Here is a 24,549-nt window from a genome sequence, read left to right on the forward strand (position 1 = left end):
TATTTTAATACTTTTTCTTTAGCTATATTTTCATAAACTATGCTATAACCTCTAGTCAGAATGAGCTGTAGGCTATTCCAGTGACTGCTTTTCATGTTCATTTCTACTGGCTTCTCATCGTTGTATTTAGGGCTGTACAAAACAATGCCAGTTTGAACCATGCTGCTGCCTTCTTCAGTGGAAACCTCAGGGCATATATCAAGACTGTTATGACAAGGCAGAGAAAACCCTCAGAGACAGAAAACAGAAAACTGGTTTTGTACTGCTATGACACAACAAGGGCAGGCCAAAAACAAACCCCAGCCTTCCTCGGTTTTTTCTGCTAAATTATTTTTAAGTTGCTTCTGATAAATCAGAAACACTGGTATGCAACATGACATACCTTTTGTTCCTCGCATGGCAAAGTGCTCATGTAAGCGAATGATGTGTACACATTCTTGGTAGCTCAGTTATGTTGTTCTAAGCATTTCATCATAGATGCTCCTCTTGCCAAAAGAGAGAATGCCACAGAATCAAGATTGTATTAATGGAAATCAGCATTACTAGTGCAAAAAGAAGAATGTTAACAGTACACCTAAGCAGCACTACAGAATCTACTTCTTGAAACTGAACCCCTAGAGGTTCTAGCGCCATAGCACCCATCATTAGTTGGTCACACAAATATACAATCTGGGCATCACTAGCAATCTCTGAAATCACTGGTAAAGAAAAGCCATTCTTCATCTTACTATCTAAACTATAGCACCTTTCACAATACATACGTGGGATGCAGAATGCAGGCCTGTAATACTACTAGACAGCTAATTCCTGAGGCAGACTGTCTGAAGCACTGCAAATAAGGCAGCTCAGAGATTTCAACTCTGCTGTTCATTTTCAAATTCATTCTTAAACAGTAGAAAAAAAGTGGTGAATGAGGGTCTCCTAAACACATTGTAAAACACATGCATCTAATTCTTCTAAGCTATAGTGCCCTCTGTTGGAAAACACATGGACAAAGAATATGCTGCTTGGCCTACAACACAAAAATAAACATCAGTATGCAAGCTCATAAACGTATTCTGTTCAGATAACAAAACTCTTGGCTTATAAGTAAATTTCTGTTATCATTCTACAGCTCCTTCCTGTATAGCCAAAACTAATGCTATCCTAGTGTATCCCTGCAGTATTTTTCCACTCAGCTTTCACTATCTTCTAGACAAGTAAAATCATTTTTCCAATGCTACTTTTTCAACAGAGGGAAAAATCAGGATAAAAACATCATGGTCAAAACCATTTATTTTATAATTATATTTTTACTCATATAGACAAACTATGTGTAAATCTTTTTTATAGCCTTATATTTTACAGTAAAAGCAGACAAATCTTAACAACTGATATCCCAGACAGTGTTCAAATTAACACTTTGCTGGCCTCTAGTTCTATCAGCACAAAGAGCAGTAGGCTGAGCTGGTGGTGCTTAGATATCCAAGTGCCAATGTACAACCTGATGCTTAGATACCAAAAGGACATCAAATGCACCTGCAAAAGATTGTAGACACAAAAATGTACCTGCAAATATTTGAGAGTGAAAGTTGTATGCAAAGAACTGGAGGCTGAATGAGATTTTGCAAAAAAGTTGATTCTCCAGATTTTAAATATTTTATCATTACTGAACTTACAGACACTAGCCACATTTACTACTTCAGTGGAAGAATAAGTGATGATACACTGTGGAAGAACACATGCAAATAACTATAAAGCAGCAGATACTGATGTAATATTTAAAAAAGGTTCAAGTTTACATTAGGCATCATGTTCTTTTGTTGGTATTATAAAAAATAAAATACACCCAAACTGTACATATTATAAGGGTATATTTTTTATCTCATGGTTCTAGTGACATGTACAAACCACTTGAGCTTTGCTTTCGTGGTTTATATTGCCACCAGAAACCCTTGATAAAAATACAGCCTTATATTGTACAGTTGGGTATAGTTTATTTTCTCCATATATCATGTACTGTGTATTATTTACACACATACAGCCAGACACTTGGATATGCAAAACAATTTTAATTAAGTAATTCTACAATATTGATACTACCATATTTGCTAAGTTACATATTGCAATATAAAATTCCTTTGTTAGCAATAAGCTTTCTAAAAAAGAGACACCTATAACAATATGATAAAGCATTATAACAAAAATAAATAAATAAAAAATCAGTGTTTTTGTGAAACAATTTACAACTCCCACACTGAAAATTTCAGCTTCTGGTGATCTGTAATATTTTACTTTCATAGAATCTTTTTTTTTAAATAATTAGAAATTTTAGCTTCAATATCCTTTAACTATCTGTATATTCCATGGATAACCTTCACAAAATAAAGCTTTGTCCCTTACAATGGAGATTACTGCATAACATGTGATTATGAAAAGTGAAATAAAACAAAATGTTACGTAAAATTAGAGACTTACAGAAAGATAACTGAAATTAATTATACTTTTAATTTTTTTAGCATGCTACTTCAACTTAACAATTGCTTAGTTTGAAAGAAACATTTATTTTAGCATAAAGTACTTTATCAGCATCTATTTTTCTGCCTACAATCTCCAATGTTAATAAAGACAAAATATTTTTTATTCATATCTTTTAAGCATCTTTAACAATTTGAAAAGAAAAGCTGTGAATAGGCAATTCAATAGCCATTTCCTTTTGAATGATTCTCAATGTGTTTCATTAACAACTGTTTACGTAAAACATCATTTCAACAGTTCAAACATCAAAGAAAACAGGAGAATCTTGGGCACCAATCCTGGCAGAGGTACAAGCTTTTCAATCTGGACAAATACAAAGCTGGGCAGGAATAGGGAGGTGTGTGCTGTAGCTTTTGCATTTCATTTTGCTCTCAGAAACACGCAAAGGCTTTAGACTGCTGGCTGTCCCCTCTGTGAGCCAGATGCTTCCTTAGAGGGGCAGTTGCACCTAACATTTGCCATGCCCCTCCCACTCCCTTATCCTTGCTTTAATGGACATTAAAAATAGAACAAAACAGGACTGGAGATGGGAACAAAATACATGCACAACAGGCACAGTCCGCTGTACTCATTCTGCTGTAAAATGTAAAAACAAGAAAGGGCATACAAGCTGCGTCCCCTAGGACACATCCAGCTTTTTTAATATAGTAGTGCCACCACACATTTCACTTCGGATGTTGTATTATATTTATATGTCACTCAAATATTTACCATTTTCCTGAATTCTACTGTGTGTTCTGAAAGCTTGTTATAAGCCAAGTATCTTTGGTTATGTGTTTTGGCTGTGTAACAGCTGTGGCTGAACTGCATCAATATGCTAACTTTTCTTTCTGAAGCTTCTCATGTGACAAAAGCCACTCTTTCAAATGATTTCCTCCTGTATAGTTGCCAGTCTGTCCACTGCTGCAAATCACTCGGTGGCATGGTATTATAATCGGGAGCTGAAAAAAATAAAATTAAAATAAGGTTTGTGAAATATTTGTCTGCCTTTTCTTGAGTTTATTATGAACTGTGCTTCTTGTGGTCAACTCTTGCATCTACTCGTATATATAAATTTCCCACCCCCCAGCACGCCCTGCCTGGGGGCCAGTAAGGCCAGGGCACCCTGCAGAAGCCCATCTGTACTGTAGTAGTGGCTCCACAGGCTATTCCTTCCTATGATTTGTTTATGGTGAATACTATGTACTCCCCTACCCCCTAGCTCTCACAGCAACTAACTGTGGAAGCAGTGCATACCTAGGTCCAAAGAACAGCAATCACTTATGAGCAGACAGAGAACCCAGGGAAGGTGGTTAAAGAATGGGCAAGGACAGCAGGGAACAGAAGGGGCTTGAGAAGCAGGGTGCGAGAAATGATATGTCCCTGCCTCTGATAGATTGTATCAACTTAAAGGGCTAATCAAGTGGTCATTTATAGCATGGGAGTGTTCGGTGCTATGTGAAGGGCTTATTTGCGGCCCCTGAGAAGTCTATGGAAAAGAGCATACCGCACCATGTGGGGAAGGGAGAAATATTTCTCACTGATACTTCTGGCTGTTTAAGAGCTGCAACTGATAGGAGTAGGAAAGAAACCCTAAATTCAGTTCTTCAGGGGAAAATAAGCATCAGGTTTTGGGCATGGGAGGCAAGGGATTAAAATTGGGAAAGAGAAGAGATCAGCAACATTCCTAAAAAGGACGGAAAAGTCTCTCCCCTCTCCAGGAGCAAGTGAAGTCCACATACAATATACTAAACATTTTATCTGAGAAAAATGCCATTGCTCTGCCTTCCTCACACTTCAACAACAGACTCAGAACACACAATCGGACAGCTCAGTGATTGATAATGGGTTATGAAGTCTCATTCACAGACCAGTGGCCAAAATAAAGCTTAGATTGTTAGTGGCCAAAAGTCCATCCGATCAGATAGCAGTTCAGTGGTCTACATGAAATGAGTTGGTGGTTTCAGGCCAGTTCCCAGTGAAGCAGGTCACAAAAGCTGCTGTCACAAATGTCACTCTTGGCAGTGTCAGCAGACAGGAAAAGGAATGAGTGAGCCATAGAGACTGAACTACTATCTCTTTCAAGATGGTCCTCCTTTGTCTGGGGTGAAACATATGAGGAAGACAAAAGACTTCCCTTTCCCAAGGACCAAAATTTCTCCTATAACACGCACACACACAAAAAAGAATTCTAACAACTGTAATCAAAGGAATAAAGTCTTCTTAAAAACATTAATTTTAAACACATTTTTTCCTGCTGAAATAACTGAAGTACAAATATATATAGCATTACAAGATAAAATGGTTTTATGTCACATTGCTGAGATTTTCACACACCCTGCTAGTCACTATTTACCTTTTGTTGCTGGTAGTTTTTGCCATGTCCACTGATGAATACGCATGTACTTCATGTACAAAATCCTGACTCCTGATTGCAGAGGGTGTTCTTTATCTCAGTCAGTATAAAAAACAACCTAATTCTCCTTGTGACTACTTTTCAAATTAAACAGAGTAAATGGGCTACAAACTCCATATAACTTATTAGTAGATTTGTTGATGACTCTCTTTGGACAGTCCTAAATTATATAACCTCCTATTGCCAATATCTGCGTTTTGGAGAATGCTAGGGCAGACTTTTTATTTCTTTACATTGACTATCCCTTGATTTTAACAGTGAAGAGAAAAATAATATATAGATGGAGACAATGTCTATTTTCAAAACAAGCATTATTTTGCACTTTTCATAAGGAAGGGGTACATAAATCTGCATTAGAATATATATATTCTACGAGTGTTTGAAGTGGTTTATGAATTAAGAGAGGAGGAAGAGAAAGTGCAAATGGGGCAGTTTTAGGCTTGACTTATGATCTAAGCAATCGTATTAATTTCTATGTAGTTGTGGATCGTGAAGTCCATCGTTACTTATCCATCCCCATAATAACTGGGTTGGGGCTATCCTGGTTGTGTATGTCTACACTAAATGTAGTCCCAACTTTGACTGCAGTTAATATTCCCTGAGTCAGGTAAGCTGGTGCAGGAGTGGACAAAATGCGACAAACAAAGCCTCTGATGATGTAGTTTTTTATCAAGTTTTTATTTATGCTCATTTGCATGTCCTGAGATATAAAACTCGCTTACAATAATACCATTTCCAACTGTGAATAAGGCAGCGCTCACAAGAAAAACTTTTTAGCACTATGCACCATTATGTATCCTATTTTTTTTATGATTTCACGTACACTGATATTTAGTATTTTTTAAATGTTGATTACCTTCTTTTCCATCAGCATCTCTTCTCAGCTCCTGCTGTTTTTGCTTGATCCTACAAAGTGCTGAATGATAACGACACTTAACACTAAATCCCAGGAAAAAGGACCCAAGTGCTTAAGGAACTAAAGTAATGCAATGCCTAACTTTTAAACATGTATATACTGGCGCAGAATCTAGAGCTCCATGTTGGAACCCTCCTTTGAAGGCAGTTATCTACAGGTTTTCTTATGTGCAAACCCATCAAATAAGATGGCCAGAGAAGGAACTAGTGATGATGTCTCCCAGTATATACCACATTTACCTGAATCCAAGATGAACCTGAATTTAAGACCCCCCAATAATTAGATTATATATATGGAAAATTTATACATTTGTTATAAATTTTCCATATATTGAATCTCATTATTTAATCACCTTAAATTTGAACCCACTACCATTTCAGTACGGAAAGCAGGGGCAGGGATAGGAGATGGAGGTCAGGTAGTAGGAAAAGCTGTACGGGGCAGGCAGTAGGGCAGGTGACAGAGGGAGCACTGGGGACAGGTGGTAGAGAGGTGGTGGGGGAAGGCAGGCTGCTTGCCCCCCACAACCCTGGACCCCTGCCCCCCTTGCCTCATCTCTTACCACTCTGCAGCCTCTTTCTTCCCTCACCTCCACTCTTACCCTTGCTCTGGCACCAGCAGTCTCTAGCTCTGCTTCAGCCTGGGGCGCAGAGCATGGCCTCAGCCTGGCCCAGTAGCAGTGGCTTGGAGTCTGTTGACAGGGGAGATGCTACTGGAGGTCACAGTGAGAGCCTGCGTGAGTGTGAGAGCACGCTTGCACCCACTCCCCTTTTTATAAACAAAAAATGGTAACGCACAATATAAAAAATATGAAATACAAGGTATGTAATAACTTGCATCTATTGACAGGGATCAAAACCTACAATAGCCAGCATCTTGAAGCACTTAATCATGCTTCTTTCCTTTCACAACTATATCACTATATCTGAAGTTACTTTGCAGTTACCAAAACAAACATGGTGTGATTAAGTTTGATTTACTGCATTTCTTCTGATGAATATATATCAGGGACAACACATCACCACCCACAATAACATGGGTGCACGAAAACTTAGTGCACTTATGTATTCTTCTAAATTAGTTTCACTTCATTTTTTACTTCCAAAAATCCTTGACAAATGACAAAAAGCACAGGTATAAAACTCTCCCCCATTGTTTAAGGTGCAAAACTAATTTCAGATTGAATTGCTATAAAATAATTACATGACTTTGCACTAATTCTCAATAAAAAAACAAAGTGATTAGCAAAAGGAAGATGCTTCCAGATGAGAACATTGATGCTTGAACAGGGATGTGGCTTGCCTGAGGTTCCTTGGTCCAACAGTAGCAGAATTTGGGATTTTTACATTCCTACCTCATGCTCTAATCTATATTTGCTGTACTGCAAAGGTAGGCAACCTTGCCTGGCTGTGAGCTGAAATGATCCCCCTGGGTCAGAGGCAGGCATTTGTCTCTGTGGTAACATGGGCAGAGTGCCTGTAACTGGCACCTCCACTGCCAAAATCCCACATCCAAAGGTTCATAGAGCAGACTATACACTGCTTAAATCCTCCTCTGGCTGGTACAGGTCATTCCACAGAGCCAAGGTTTTATCTGGCTCCCTAAGAAATCTTCCTAAGAAGAAGTAGCTCAGGTTACTTCTTGCCCTAAGCTAGATACTTTGTATATCAGAGCAAAATTGTGAATGTTCAGTGTCCAGGTAGGTTCCTCTTTGTTTCTATCCCTGAGAGGGGGTAAGATATTAGGTTCTGGTACCAGTACTAGACAAAATAAAGCACAAAACTGTTGAGGTTCTCCCACCCCATGTTTTTCTGGGGTGGAAAGCTGAAGTGGAAGGTGAGGGTGAAAAGTGTTTTAATATCAGATTATTTTTATTTTTAAAAAAGTTAAAGCTGTGGCTCTGGCTGAGATTAATAGGTAAAGTACAACCAATGAAATGAAAGATGTAAAATAATCAGTGTTGCCCAAGCCTACCAAAATATGGGAAATCATGTAATGCTTTTCAAAATGCATACAAAAAAATCACACATACACAAATAATATACTATGTGTGTATGCATCATACATATCATATGATTATTTATTGAATGTTTATGCATTATTCTTCCCAGTGCTAGAAATAATTAAAGAAAATACATTATAAAGACTATCTCATCTTTGTAATGTCAAAATATTGACTATCACTTCAGTTTGGTTTAATTGTGGTGACAACTTTCATAGTACTAAAATAATTAAACCTGTTAAAATTTATTAGGGCCCTAAGGACATTTTGGAAGGAAGCTGAAAAGTTTTCAGCTTTAAAAGCCTTAGCTACATTTAATGTAATTTTTATCAATAACCAAGCAGCTCATAATATTACAGCTCCATTGAAATCTTCATGCTGTGAAATCTAATTCATCCAATACATCCATCACTTACACGGACCCTATCTCAAATGCTATAAAACTTCCAAACCCATAGATTTGTCTCCAACAAAAATAACATGAAGGGGCCTTTCAATCAATAATGGAATCCCTCTGATTCTGGTACCAGCTGAATATTTTCTCCAACTTTGCTTTTGTTCTTCTGGGTAGAGGCCCACAAGGGAAAGAGCTTGTTTTCACTCGCAGCCTCATCAATACCTAAATCCTGGTGAACAAGTGACACTGAGAAGCTGTAATCAATAGCTCCCTGTGCGTTTTTTCTTCTGGTCAAATGGTTCAGCACTACTGACAGGCCTGACACTTAGAACATGATGCTAAATCTTTATCAACAGCCATCTAGGTGACTGGCAGAACAAGACTCGGGTGGTCATTAACGCTCATGGCAATCTGTGAATAAACTAACTCCTCAATAATGCGTTTGTTTAGAAAAAGGTGGGGAAAAAAACTCTCTGCACAATGTATTGATTGCCTTTGAACTGCATTTAGCAAATTCTGTCTGAGGATGAAACAGAATGGTGTTCAACTGTGGTGCTCTGCTTGTTAAGAGTTTTCAATTTGATGCAATAGAAAACTGACCATCCTATTATACTGGTTGATGGACTGAATACTTACAGAAAGCTGCCAAACTGTCAAAAATAGATCAGTGAGGCCATAATGGAAACAGCTGAAATATCAAGTTATAACATACAACAAAAATCACACTTAGCAAAAAATAATCTTTCAGTTTGCTCATGTCCTATTGCTTTTCCACCCCCTATTCCCTGATAGAAACAAATACTGTAATATGAACCAGCATGTGTTCAAGTTTATTGCTAGCCACCTAAGGAATTAATGCACAAGTAGTTTTATGTGTTTGCAACATTTCAAATCCATACTTCACAATCTTCTCTTAAATGCACAATTACTCTATTCAATCTTGAATGTTTAAAACATTTTGGCTGAATAATGCCCTTTACTTACGTTAGATAGATTTTAGTGTCAAGTTATACAGTTAGTTAGGTTTTAGCCTACACAATAGCATAAGCAGATAGAATATAAAAGACCGTATACAGTTATTATTGCTGTTAACACACCACTGAAGACATCTTATTTAAGTCATAGAATAGTCATTTATGATGGCCTTGGACTAATCAGCCCAACATTCCCCATCTCCCAAGAGTCTCTGTGCTTTCTTTTTGATCCTCCTATACTATTCTAATGAGATTTTTAATTGAACTTTATGGGTTCCCTTTGAGGACCACAGACCTCACAATCAATCTAAACTGCAGTAAACTATTTGAAGTTTTTCTTGCAAAAGGTGAGCCATCCCTACCATGTCCTTGGCATAATTTGAAGCAAAGACGTTGCATCTCTCACAGCTGCTGCCGGCACCTTTTCCACCTTCTCATAAAGTTGAAGGTCATTGTATGAATTATGTGAAGTAACCTAACTACAAAGGGAAACTTGTAGAATGTATACTACAGAAATTAAGCACCAACCCAACATGATTTGTGGAGAAGAGAGATATTTTCCACAAAATAACAAAATACAAGGGAAATGTTTTTTTATTACTATATGTATTTTGGGTAATACTATTAGTCTGAATTTTACAGTGGTTTATAGACACCTATTTTTAGTGATAATACTACCCTCAGTAATTTATAAAAAAATTTTTAGTGACTTTGGTCACATTTGGACCAAAATTCATGGAAATGAATACTATTAAATTGTTCCAGACTGGTTATGGACTAATAAATGTTTCTGAATACTGCTGTAAGTACCAATCACTGTCAACAACCAGATACTACATATTTCAAAGTGCAAACAATTGCTGACTTCAATTCTGCAGCAACTAATCTTGCATAGTTTTTACAATAAGGACTCTGAGGTATATTTACTGAACTTTAAACTATTATGTTGAGGGGAAAAATGACAATCTGGCAACTAACAAAAGCACAGAATTTAAAAGTGCATACTTTGTATTTCATGTGCAGCAAATCCCTTATCAATGCACTCCATAACCAAAAATTACAGCTAATAATGTTTCAGTGTACTATAATCCCCCCCATAGATTTATGCAATTTCTGACCCATCCTACAAGAGCAACACTACTCAAGAAAGGTTTTAATAAAGACCTAATGTAGCAACTGTAGTACTCTAATAATTGTTCACACATAACTTTTCCAGTAACATGTTAAACTGGATGCATATTTAGCCAGATTTTTAAACATCAGTATCTTTGTTGAAAATGGAGCCTGACAGTGTGCTTAGAAATAGGCAAGGTTCACTAGGAAACCCGCTAAGAGGAGTGGTGCGCAGTTAAACAACCTAATGAATATCTAGTGTTTGTGAAGTTTGCAAGCACAATATAAAAAGTATATTATAAGCTTTTGGGTGCATGTGAGACTTACCTATGAAGCAAAATATAGAAACACACTATGATATTATGTTTTGTCAATGCGTTGTATCGTACCTGACAATACAAGATATTTTAATAGGGAAGAATGCTTTCCAATACAATATGGTATATATTAAGATAAGGGAATACAATAAACCTACAGGAAACAGTTATCAAAGAATAACAATGTAGTTTTGTGCAAAAGGATATGTAATTGCTATCGCCTAGAAATGTATCCAGCTTTGCCCTCAGGCTGCAGTGGAGCAGCAGCATCCAAAGTAGCGGTAACAGCAGGTTGTGGTGTGAAAATTCCTGCTTTTTCCCTTGTGAGCAAGGATGAAAATAGTTCTGAAAATATACAGCAAAGCTATGGCAATTTTTTAAAGTGGGGTCCTATTTTATTTTAGTTATTTCCCATCCCATGGTATAGTGGTTTCTGTCCCTGATGACATACCAAATTTTTAGCATAGGAGAGACCACTGTATAGCTGTAGAGAAAGACATATATTGATAAAATATCATACCAACATTTCACAATCGAAAGCTGCTAATAAAAAAATTGAATATTTCACTGTAGTCTAATGAAGCCCCTGCCTGTTCCATCACACACAGTCATTACAGCACATCTGTAATTAGATTCTAAATACATTCCATACAAGGACACGTGCACAGTCGTTTTGTACTCCAGAAGGGCCATGTCTTCCCCACGTGGCATTTTCCATTTAAATTCATACCTACCAGTCCCCATATATGGGTCACTTGTGTGCTGGATTTTCTTTACAAATCAGGAGAAATGTGTGTAGGGTATGTGGCACAGTGAAAAGCAAAACTTTATCATTTGTGTATGTAGAGCCGCTTTCTCTTGTGTATACAGATTTTTGTATTCTTTGCAACCACATGTTGTAGGCTTATATGTACCTTATTAAAGTAAATCCTGAGCAAACTGAATGTAAAAACAACATGGAAGGTCAAAGATTACAGCTGATATGATGCTAGAGTAATAACTAGATGTAGTAAGGCATGGAAAGACACACATAGCTGAGGGCATGTGGTAATGAGGAAAAATATGTTCAAGAATGGCTGAAAAGGCCACAGTATTATTAATAGAAATGAAACTATACTTCACTTTTTAAACAAGTATTCCTTGTTTAGGTATGCTAAAGGATGAAGAAACAGTAACATCATTTGGACCATTTATATTAATGGCTTCTGTGTAACTTGTTTAACAATGAACACTGATGAATGTTAATGTCACTCCTATTAGCCAAATACAGCCCGCATCCTGGCTTCTGCTCCTTCACCAAAGTAATGCTAATGTCATACAAACATGCATTCAAAACCCAATGACCTATATGGTTTACTCTAAGATCTAAACACAGTGGGGTTACAAAACCAAAGTCCCACTTCCTACCTTCTCTTCCATTCATGTTGATTTCTTATGGCCTAATCCCCAATGCTATGACCTAAGTAGCCTCAAATTTAGTAAAGTTCATAGAAATGGACCACAAACCATCTTATCATGCTGAATGTATTTGAGACCCAAACCGTTAAAGGGTATTTAGACGCCAGCCTCATATTCAGTGTCCTAACGTCCACTAGCTTTATTTCCTTCATTAAGGATTGGTGCCTGAGGCATCTATAAGGGAGACTCACTGTTTTTTACCAAATGCTATAAGAACTCAAAGGCCAGACCCTTACATAATATACATTTAAATATTACCATTTTCACAAGTTGAAGTTCTGGTCCAGGTAGAAGTAGGAGATGAACCTGGCCAACCTAGGTAACTCAGATCCTGAGCTAACAAGGAGCAGAGCCAAAGGTAGTACCTCTTCACTACTTGCATTATCATATGCAAATTCACACTGTCCAATCTGTTTTGAGGACAGGATGAATAAACTACTTCATAACTCAGTCAAAAGCATCCACATCCTGTCAGAAGGTGTCACTGTGACAAAAGGTTCCCCTTACTTTAGAGTATGTCAAAAAAGAAAAAAAAAAAAAGAAAAGAAAAAGTTTGCAAATAACCAAATTTGGATAGCTTGATGAATTAAATTAAAACAAATACAATACATCTTTTCCAAGTTTCCAAGCCTAGTAGCACTATGAATGGTGAGAAATAAATCATATTAAACTAGTTTGTGCATTAATGCTGATTAAAAACACTAACTGACCTTATTACTCATGGTAGAGTAGTTTTCATAGCAGATAAATTTAATGTAATGACATTTAGCCCACAAATCCTTCTGTCTAAACCCACCATCTTCCATCAACTTTATTTCAAAGTTGACATGAACTTACAGGATTGCTTCTCATTGCTCCTCCCACTGCTCTTGCTGCTTTGCTGTTGCCTGCCAGGTCTGCTAATTGCTTGTAAGAAACTGTCTCTCCGAATTTCACATCTCTCAACAGGGTCCACAACACTTGCCTGGTGAATGAAGCTGCAAAAAAGCAGTCACACACTATTCATAAGCATGTCTCAAAGAACCGACAGTAAAGACAGTCAAAACCTATGACAATTAAAACACAGTATGAATAGCAACTTTTCTATTTTATATTAAAAGTGCTCAGATTCTCAGTCCTATTATTGTGTCCTATATTACTATATTTAAATACATGATTATTAGAGAGAGTGCTTCAAGTAATTGATCACTATAAAAAGGGGGATTTAAGGCTTTGATTTTCCTATATTTTTAATTTGCTTCAAGTACAATTATCGTGTTAACTCACACAATGTGGTTTTCCATTAAATTGGCAGAGTATAAATTAGCATAGAGTCAAATTAAGGAGGGAAGAAATAACTGGCTCTACTTATTTTATAAAGCTTTTGCATCTCTTGTTAATTTCAAACTTCAGCTGGGACACACTGGAAAAGAAGCCCTAGAGCCAGTGGACTTGGTATTATCCTGGCTGACTGCATTTTATAGTAGAGACCCCCAAGCTACTATTCAGAATTCTAGACATTATAGAATGTAAGGACTGGCTGTGACCTTGAATGTACAGTACATTCTTAATGACAAGGGCTTGTGGAAATAAAATAACTTCCATTATTTTAGTTTTAATTCACTATCAAATTGCTTTTAGTGTTCATAGAGTTGAAATAATGCATAAATGAATACATTAGAACAATTTCCCCTCTGCATTGAAGAGTTTTAGATTTCTAGACCAGGATTATTTTACAGAAGGAAAACCGATAGCTAGTTTAGGATTTTAGTTTGGTTTAACACCTATTGTTCTTTCAAGGTACTTGTGGAAGCTTTGAAGATAACTACAAAACACTTCTACTGTATTGAGAGGAAGAAATAGGGGGGGAAAACAGCACACATGATGAAAACACTAGTCTCCTCCTTTGGCAAATAAAACGTACGTTGATTAAAACCATTCCCTTATTTTGGAACCGAGTGTCAAAAATACCATTGACTGTTACATACAAACCCAGCAAAATGTGATTTTGTTCTTAAAGGAAAGCCATACACCATTATGTGTGTGTTAAATAATAAAAATCACTTCTTAACTGAAGGGAATGATAATCACTTCATTGAAAAAATCTGTTTAGCCTTTATTATAACATTAAGCAAATTAAACATCAGCATAATCCAGGTGATACTAGAAAAGGGTCATCAAAGAAATTAACTTTGTTGTTCATTAATTTACATGGATTAGTAGAGGGCAAAGAGATAGCAAATCTGCTCTAGTTTTTTATGATATAATTTCAAACTGTACACCATTTGTGGCAGTAGGGTGACTTTGGGGTTAATCAGACTGATTTGTCCTTTTAATTGCTTTCTATTCAAAGAAAATTCATTAGATAATGTTCTCTTCAAAATTCATGAATCAATTTAACTGAAGAAACCACATTAACAGCTTTGGGTTCATTAGCACAAGCAGTTGTGTTACTAGCTGATTGCTAGGAGGGTTTCCTTAGGCAAACAGATTTTGTTTACTGTGATTTCTTTAGAAAGGTTTATTTCAAATCAAATTGTTACTTATTATTTTTTTAACCTCTTTTTAAGCCAGCAAGATTAGTGTTAACCTTAAGCACTCAGGGGTTTCAGGGAATTATTGCCTGATGTCATTTTTTAAAACCAATGAAACAAAGTAAATCCACATTGCCAGGGCCTGACTCCAAATCCCCCATTGCACCCCCCTGCCCTCCTTTTTGGCAGAGGAATAAGAGGCGTGCTAGGCCCAGCAGGGTAGATAGACCTGGAACTTTACAAAACCTGTAGGAATAAAATGAGAAGTCTGTGCAAACTTAACTGGAGCATGGAACAGTTACAAGAAACAATGGAATGGTTCCAAAGTCATCACTGGAGAGCAAAGCAATAATGTTACTGTGTAAATTGATGGCCAAATTATTGAGTACCTTTTAACATTCTAAAATACCACATAATAAAATAATGATGTATTAGAATATAAAGATGGAGTTTATCATATATTTTGATACCTACTGCGCATTTTTTTTTAGATAACATATAACAGTGCTTTATGATAGCAAAAAAACCCCAACAAAACAAAACCCCCCCAAGAAGTTATAGTTCAAAATAATGAAATATTTAGCAATCATGCACATCATTTTATAAATGTATCTGAAAACTCAATTTCACCCTGTAGGGAGCAAATGCATTAATTAGTTTAAGCAGCTCTAAGAGACAGTGCCAAATACTGTTATTAAACTGTCTGCAAGTGTTAGTGCCTATAAGCATAACCTGCTCAAAATTAGATGGTTGAACCTTCACCAATTTTCAGTACGGGTGCCAACATTTTATGCTGTTAAATATCATTATAAAGTGTAGTAAAATCTGCACATAAAAATTAACACACATTCTCTCTCTATATGAAAACACTTTATATTTTCATGAGTTTAGGATGACCACATAATTCTTGAGTGGCAGATTGAAGCAAAACCATGACTAAATTATATTATATCTTCCAAACTTAATGGATTGTCAGAAGTACCATCTCTTCTCCATTCCCCTACTCAGTACTCAACACCATATATACTACTTACTACTTAAGAAAAATATTCTATTAGTTTAATATGCTCTCTGCTGCCCTCTTTCCAGAGAATGGTTGCTGCTGGCAACAACAGACCAACTGATGTTATTTAAAAACAATAAATTCTGATTTAATTGCTCAACAGCTTGTCAAATTTTCCCTCTAAATGGACTAACCTGCAGAGGCCATTTTAAACCACTGCACCTCCAGCAGAGCTATGAAATCCCTCTATATGGACATTCATCAAATGTGGATTTTGAAAGGGGGATGTTTCACAAGCACACAGAACTATAGGTCCCAGGGTCACTGATTTAACTTATTCATTTGCAAGCACTTTCTTATCCAAAATGAACCTGATAAACACTCAGAAGAATACGGTTTCCCAACGGTAGCATTGGTCAAATATCAGGACCGGCAGTAAGAATCAAAATGTTAAAAAAAATTGTAAATAAAAATTCATTCTCTCACTGACATGGGAAAGTACAATAGCAGGCACTTACATATATCTCCAACTGTTTCTTCCTTGGTTTATTTTTAAGACAACAATGGAATGACAATCCAAGCTGCAGGCCTACAGGCATTTCAGTGAAAGTTGCAGTGTAACTCTTCATGTAGGACAAGGAGTTTAAAGTAACCTAGTCACGGATATGGGCAACACTGCCTTCCACTGATACCTCTGAAGCATGTCAAAATGATAACTTACTCATTACTGAAGCAATGTAAGGAAAGGCAGTGGATGGGCAAGTGGGTAGCCAGAAGAAAAGACCCTGTATTGTGGTAAGGAGAAAGAGAAACTGGGATGCCTTACAGTAAACTAGGAGGCTCTGGATGTGAAAAACCTAAGAAATTAATGTCTGAGAGCAGAAATGGCTTCCCAGTGAGAGGGGAGAAAGGCGATGATACTAACAAGGGAAATGGAATGTGAAGGCAAGGATTAAGCTAAGAAAAAAAGGCACCTCAGCAGCATACCTCTCGGTAGTCCAAGAGGTAAGCTGCTGAGAAGTTGAGACCCAGGAAGATAGAGGGGTTAGGAAATTGTCATAAAGGAATGCTTATGGCTTGGTTTGGGGATTTCATAGCTCTGCGGGAGGCACAGTTGTTTATGATGGCCTCTGCGGTTTAGTCCTGAATATTCAGTGACCATTAGGATGGGTTTAACTACAAACACAAATGGTTGCTTGCACCTGGGGCCCTTCATCATTGTGGTGCTAGATGAGGAAGGAATAAAAACAGACCACAAAAGTATGCACTGGGCACAGATGTAGGCTGGAAGGTTTGACTTAAGTTATAGTATGTACAGTAGGTCTTGGGAACATATTGTGTTGGCAAACACCAATCCAGATCTTAGATGAGACCTGGAAAAATATAAAATATATTCTAGCCTCAATGAACTTTCAGGGAACAGGAATAAGCCCCTTATTTCCTTTCCCTTCTCTGCCAAAGGAGTTTCCATTCCTACTAATCATTTGCCAGATTTTATTAGAAATCTAAGTTACAACTAAAATTGTACTCTCATAACTTTTTATCAACCAATTTTGCTGAAAAATATCAAAATAACGCTCTCTTGGGCTGAGAATGCATGTATTCCAACATTTTTTCTTGAATTGAATTTTTATAGGCCAGTTATAAGCCCCTGAAAATGAGACTTATAATAAGCTTACTGTTAATACCTTACTGGTACAGGTGTGATACTATTCTGGTAGTCAGACAATGCTTGTGAGAACACATTGCCTCATACAATGAAGTTATCTTAATGTAGGAGAGAGACAAACCAAAAATATTATTTAAGGTGGGTGTCACAAGAATTTAAATGAAAAGGATGCAAATTTTATAAAATCAAACAAACAAAAAAAATCAAACAGACCCTGCCTCTAAAACAGGGTCTGTGGTACAGGTATCTCAAATGACATGGGCAACCTTTTTGTGGGGGATGGTGGACAGGAAGCACAATGGTAGATAGGGCAGGAAGCAGAATGGAAAGCAGCAAATCAGGCAGGAAGCACAGGGAGGGAAGCAGAAGGCAGAGCAACAACTTGGGCAGAGGAAGGGGATTGGAGCAGGATTGGTCCTACACTTTTTAGGGTGTGGAGCCAATTTGTGGTATATTTGCCCAAAAGGTTGATTCCCACTGCTTTAAACAATACATTTCTGAAGTATCTATCACTGCTCTTCTAGGCATTGTAACTATAACAGACACGGTAGATCTGAGATAGGCAACCTGAGAATGGAAGAGTAGGAAAAATGGTGGACACCAGGTTAATGACTTCAATAATTTCCTCTCTCCTACCACATGGCTCCTAAGAATTCTTAGGGGGAAGACAGATTGAAAAGGTAGATAGGTCCAATTTATCTCCTCCTCCTCCAACAGCTGAAGCCTGACAGGAAACGAATACAGATTATTCATCCTCCTTTCCCAAAAGTTAATTGCTTAGAACTTGATGAATTTATTCAAGTCTAAATTTGTCACACACACACGCACCATCCATCAAACAGTTAAACTGTATGTGTTAGGATGTATTAGCCAGTAGACAGACAAAGTTTTCTGATATTTGTTTTAATGACTAGTGATGAAACAGATCAAGCCTGACTTTGAGGATGGAGACTTTCAATTTATCCACAAAACACGTATCACTGTGGTAGTGCAACTTTTTTTCTAATTTAAAAAAATCTTATCTAGATATCTTCCATGTGTTTAGCTATGTAGTTATGTAGATATCTGTGCCTGAAAGAGCAAGTTAGTCTCCTGTTCAATCCTAAACATGTCTGGTAATGGTTTATAAACTTCAAAGTAAACTAAGCAAACCAAACTCAGCCCCTTGGCAGAGGTTCAACTGAAGGTACCATGGGATCTGTTGTGCAATCCCAACAACAGCACTTCTTGTCATGCTACACATGTGTAGCATGAGTGGCAACTGTGGCTGTACAGATCAGCCACGACCTTCATAATCTTATAAGCAGAGGAACTAAAGCACAGACTAAGGTGGTTCATAATAGTCAAGCATAAGGTATAAAAATAAATTAATCATTTTCATTTAAGGCAAGTCCCTTTAAATGTATACAATCCACAACTAACTTCGGAGTCAAATATGTATTTTTTGAAATTTTTTAAAAAGTGAAAAGTGGTTCCATTTTAATAATCCCTCAATTATTTACCTATTAAAAGTTCCTCATTTTACAAGTATTAGTTTTTTCTACCTGCTGCCAACTGAAACACGGACCTACAAGAGGGGTGTTGCTTTTTCGTCCCTTTCTAACTTTTTCAGCCAGAACTGAGTTGCTTCAATCAGAAACATAAATTTTGTTTATGAAGCTTGCTTACTCTCACACAACCCTTCTGCCCCTCAAGAGATAATGAGTAATAATACATTAATTATATAAGTAAACTTACAGGATTCAAAATGCACATAGCAATCATGCCTTTCAAACATAAAATATAAACATTCAATTTTTTTTTTTTTTTTTATCATTACCAGCACTCTGTATTAGCTAAACTGCAAAACATTTTTGGATCAAATGAACGGTTTACTTGATACAAAAATAAATATCCATCCATTTGATTTTAAATTATGAGGAGCATACTTTTATTTTCATACCGTATTTTAATCTTTCAAATGAGAGAATACATGGCCAAATACATGTTAACTAATGAGATGTCAGAAAGCCTAGTTTCTGGTCTTGGCCATTTCCTCATCTACAAGGATTTCATTTCAGCTGTGTCTCAGTTTCTCCTTTAAAAAGGAAAGATTACTTGCAATTTATTTACTTATTTATATCCCCCAATCAACAAAAATCTGAATATCCATATGATGCAAACAACACTTATTGTATATGTTCCATTGAGAAAGAATGATTAATTAGTTGCTTTAATATTTGCATAACATATATTCAGGTATGTAAATACAATCAAATATTGAAACAGAACTCACATTCATTATATTAATATTTAACAATTTTTATGACCCAGTTAATATATGTGTATCTTGTAAGTACTTATCCTTTCTGTGTACAAATGTTCTGATACAGGCAAAATTATTATTTGTTGCTTTACATATTTATGGATATCTTTGCCTTCACATCTTCAAAGTAACAGTGCAACACTAACCTGTAGAACTTATTTAGGTCTTATTTAAACAGAACTAATATCTAAAAAAAAAAAAATGAAGTGCGATATGCACGCAGCAGGTAGACACAGAGCTCCACTGACTCAAGGGAAGCAAAGGAGTTACTACATCCGAGAGGAGAAAAGTCCCTATGAAACTGCTTGGCATCCAGGAGACGTAACTAGTTTGTGAATAGCTCTATAAATAGGTATGGCCATGAGACAGTGGCAGCATTGTTATGCTTACCTTACAGCCCCATTCAAGATAACTGATTGCTATGGGTTAAGAGGTTTGTTCACCACACTGCTATTATGGTTTGGTCTTCTGTCAAACATCCAAATTCTCTCCATAGGGTGCAAGTTATTTTTGTTTAATTCTATGCATGCAGAACTTTACTTTCTAATAGTCTAAAGACTCTGTTGGCAATCAACACAAACCATCACTGAAATTGGTATTATATGGAATCCATAAAGATGGTCTCAAAAGTGCCACAGATCAAGTGTGCATGAAGACTGGAACTATCTTGCTCACAGAAGTGGACACTCCAGTTCATGGCTGAGGTCCACTGACTATGTGAGGATATTTTCTACTTTCTTCCCCATCAGTGCTAAAGTAAATCTGTTGAAAGACATTATAATTGCAAGGCTAGACTAGATTGTCTAGTATCTTTTATGAGGACTAACTTCATGTGATAGTATGAAAAGATTAAATCAAATAATTCTGGAGGTGTAAACAGTATGTATATGTGGCAGCAGTGACACAATATTGTTATTTTCACTAGCATGTCCTTTTGCAGTGGGATCACAAAAATTACTTGAGACTGCATCTTTTATGCACATTTCAATGACCTTGCATTTGTATCAGATCTTGTAATTCAGAGTTAAGGTTGTGCCTCCAAATAGCAGGGAATTAACATAGCACCTGCATTGACTCAGGCTAGGTACAGATATTCAAAAAGCCTGAGGTGGAATCAATTGAAATTACACGGTTTTCTGTAAGCGGCATAGTTTAGACTAGTAGTGAACAGAACACACATTTGCCAGGGGGGGGGAGGGAGGGAAGGGGACACAAATCTTAGTCTGGGTTTTACTGTTCTTAAACCAGTCTCTGTATTCTGAACTTCAGTTTGGTTACGAGCATAGACTGGTTTTTTGTGCGTCAAACTTCTGTTCTGTTCTGGGTAGACCAGTTTCTGATCACTTACACTGGTAAAAGCGTAATGGTTGTACCTGCCTCAGAGACTGTTTTACTCCTGAGAAATGTGTGCTGTAATTGCAGCTCAAGGGGTAAATATTTAATCTGAAATTCTAAACAGCAACAATATAAACATTTAGTAGGCCTCATCTAAAAACTGGTGCTCTAACATGCAACTCCTGGTTCCATCCTAGGATGGAAAAATCTTTCTATTTTCTGGGGGCATAAAAACAAAAGATAGATGTATATTATATATACACAATAAAATTATAAATATCTGTATAATGTACACCAGTGACTATATTGGTAAGCAATATAAACAATTTTGCTATACTATATATTTTGAAATCCAAATCCAAATGGAAGGACTAAATGATGGCGCAATAATAGTCCGTACTGCACTGTGCTGCTGGTGTATGGCTATCTTTAGCTCCTATGTCACTGTAGCAACACACTATACCGAGGAAGTGCATTGCTACGGTGATGCAGCATCATGAATACACGTGCCAAAAATGTGTGCATCTAAGGCTGGAGGGCCTGGGAGGCCACTAGGCCACTAGTTCAAGGATACAGTGTGAGTAACAATCCCATAGGAGTGTGAGTGAGGGCCTGGGAGGCCAAACTCTTCTCCATGTGCTTGAGGTTGTGTATGTAGGGTTAGGGTCCCGGGGACTGGTATCCCTGTGGTGTTGTGGTGGCTGGGGGAGCAGCCAGGGTTGAGTAGATTTGGGTGCGAGTGGTGCTGCTGGTTGCATACGAAAAGCTGCTTTATGCTCTCTAATGCCCTCTCACTGTTTACACTGAATTGCCCTTGTTGTTTATATTCGATTGTTATTGTTGTTCATATTGTTGTGGTTGTTGAATATAGTTGTTGTTGCTACCCCTTCTTTGTGCGTCAGTTTATTGCTAATTAATGATATTTAGCTAATTAGAGCCAGGCTGCAGGCTTACAGTTAGTCAGAGGTGAGGCTCCACCCCTTTCACAACAGGGTCTTTGCAAGTGTTAGCAAACTGATTTGCTTAATTAAGGACTTTGCCATTCAACAGATAACAGTTATAGAACCAAATTCTGCTCTTAAAAGTAAACAACTCTCTGTGGGCCTAATCCAGTTTTTCTTCAAGTTAAATTCCCTGGAATCAGTGGGTATTTTGCTTGGGTGGGTGTTTTCTTGTCTATTCTTAAATGCCAAATTTAGTGGGAGTTGCATATGAATATATAAAGATGGAACAGAAAGGACTAACAAAAATGAGTAAAAAATTCTGATTCTATGTTTCTGAATTTCAACTCTATGAAATGCAAAATTATTACTTAACAAAACCTGCATCCTATTTTTGACATTTAAATACAACTAAGAATATATGCAAAATAGAGATTTTAAATGACATAAATAACAACATCTAAGCTTTAATTCAGAATTTAAGCATACTGAGACTGGTTTTTTGACTAGAAGCATAACTAACAGGGTTTGTGAGCTACAGGGAGGGCCAGGTGTGGAAGAGAGATGTTGTTGAGGGCTGTAGGGGAGGGCAGTGTGTGGGGAATCTTACCTGCTCTGGGGACTTACAAATTCCCCAGCCATAGTGTGGTCTGCCAGTGAGCAGCAGCAGCACAGACACTCCAAGGAGCCACCAATTTGGAGTCCCATTCCCACCACTCCACTAAGTTAGTACTCCACAACCCCTTCCCTGTTACACTACAGCTTCTGACATCAGGTATTACAAAGCTATCTACACTCCTTCTCTGGTGGAGATATAGCCAGATCACCCCACGGTATTTCCTGCCAGGTGATTTGTATAGCTTTTCATAGAAGCAGAAGAGTTAAATGAAGAAGCCACCTGATTATCTTCTGATCCTTAAGTAAAATGTAACTGCTATGTAACAGGGGGCCTGCTTGGGGTCAATCTAAGTGTGATCCACATACCTTCTCACCCGCTATGCCTTTATCTTAATTAATGAAGGTGTTAATTAAGCAGGAGGCTGCCCATTCTCTGCCCCAATGCCAGGGGGCACTATCTGTGCCTCCATTCCCCCCTACACTGCAGCCCAAGCCTCACAGATGGCATCTAGGTGTTATCATCACTGGCCCCACACTGGGTCTCAAATCCTCCTGGTTGAACCCCAACCTAGAATTCTTTCATCAGGTGGCCTCATCTGCCTTCATACAGGCTATATTGCTCCCCAAAACCATTTTCTCCTCTTGGGTGTGGTCCCCCTCCTGGGACCTTTGGCTACCAGCCCTGGCCCACCTCCAGGCCAGTCAGAACCCTGGGCCCTCGGCTCTCAGGCGTCCCTCACCGTGGGCCCCTGGCCCTTTTGACCAGTCTGGTCCTGGCCTCAGCATAGGCCAGTTGAGGGTTCTCCCTGCCACCTGTTCCCCTTCCAGCTGTGGTCCCCTCACTGGGATCTTCAGCTCCTCTAGCCCTGGCTAGCCCAGTCAGGACCCCAGGCCTCTTGGTGGCCTCCTTGCCCTTCTGGTCTTCCTGGTCCTGGCCCCTACCTGGGCCAGTCAAGGGAAGCTCTGGTAGGCCTCACTGTATGACCCGTACTCTTTTCCCGCAGTCCCCCTCTTTGGGTGCTCCTTCATGGACGTGGGGAACTGGGGTACCTCACACCACGACTGGTGCATCAGGGTCTCACAGGGGACTCTCACTCCCCCCCCCCGGGCAGCAGGTCATGGTGCTACTACCGGTGTTATATTTGACCCAAACTCTGCCTCCCAGCATTGGAGGACTTACTGGGGTCAGGACTCAGCTCTCTTGCTGAGCCCCCATTCTTCCCTCACTGGACTCCACCCCTCTGCCCTTCACACTGGGGTTTCTCATTGCTGCCCCTTTAGTTCTCATGCTGTCCCCTCACACTGGGGCTTCTCACACTGTCCCCTCACAACTGGGGGCTTCTCATGGCTTGTAATGCCCCCTCTACTCGGGGTCTTCGGACTTCCCTCCTCAGGGCTCAGGTGGCTGTAGCCATGCCTGGCCCCAACTCTCCCCCTTGCGGTCTCAAACCCCCGCAGGGCTCAGGCAGCCTTGACCATACCTGGCCTCCCCACTCTCCTCCTCAGGGCTTGCACCCCCACGACTACCTCCGATGGAACGTAACCCACCCAAAGGTGAGGGCTAGGGGTTAAGGCGCCCCAACCCACCTTTCACTGGGGTGATCACTGGCCTGGCATTTCCTGGGGGCTCCCACACCACTGGGAGCCCCACTGGGCCACCCACTCTCAGCAGGGTAGCTTTAGGTCATACCCAGGACCAGGAGCCTCCTTACCATCCCCTACAGCTCCTCTCTTACCTCTGGATGAAACTCAGCAGCCCTCAAGCCAGGTGGTGTTGTTGCCTGGGCTCCAGCAGCCAAACTGCCTTGTTTATATGGGCAGCCCTAAATCTAAAGTGGCTGCCAGCTTCAGGGCCTTGAAGTGGCAGGCACACACAGTGCACCCTGCCACATGCTACAAGAGAGTAAAATAAATGCTTAGGATGAGGACACAGAGAAAATCTTAATCTCCATCAAGCCTACAAAGTATATCAGTGAGTTTTTGCATTGGAGAATGGATGGAAATAAACAGAAGCAATTCTTTTTCTGGGATTCCTAATTCAGGTTTGGTTTCTTAGAGTCTTTCTTTTCTCTACTG

General features: G+C 38.5%; 1 protein-coding gene across 4 annotated transcripts in view; it reads right to left on the bottom strand.

Moving 5' to 3' along the window:
- Positions 1-2,036: 2,036 nt before the first annotated feature.
- Positions 2,037-24,549, bottom strand: part of MGMT (O-6-methylguanine-DNA methyltransferase) — a 295,191-nt gene continuing 272,678 nt past the window's right edge. For 3 of the 4 annotated variants that reach the window (XM_019556148.1, XM_019556149.1, XM_019556147.1), the window contains 2 exons: positions 12,927-13,066; positions 3,465-4,657 (listed from right to left, as the gene is read on the bottom strand). In XM_019556148.1, the coding sequence (XP_019411693.1) occupies positions 4,460-4,657; positions 12,927-13,066 (338 nt within the window). In that variant the 3' untranslated portion in view covers positions 3,465-4,459. The other variant, XM_019556150.1, reaches the window with a different exon arrangement.

Source organism: Crocodylus porosus, unplaced genomic scaffold (assembly GCF_001723895.1).
Source record: "Crocodylus porosus isolate Cpor-Errol unplaced genomic scaffold, CroPor_comp1, whole genome shotgun sequence".
Taxonomy (NCBI): Eukaryota; Metazoa; Chordata; order Crocodylia; family Crocodylidae; genus Crocodylus; species Crocodylus porosus.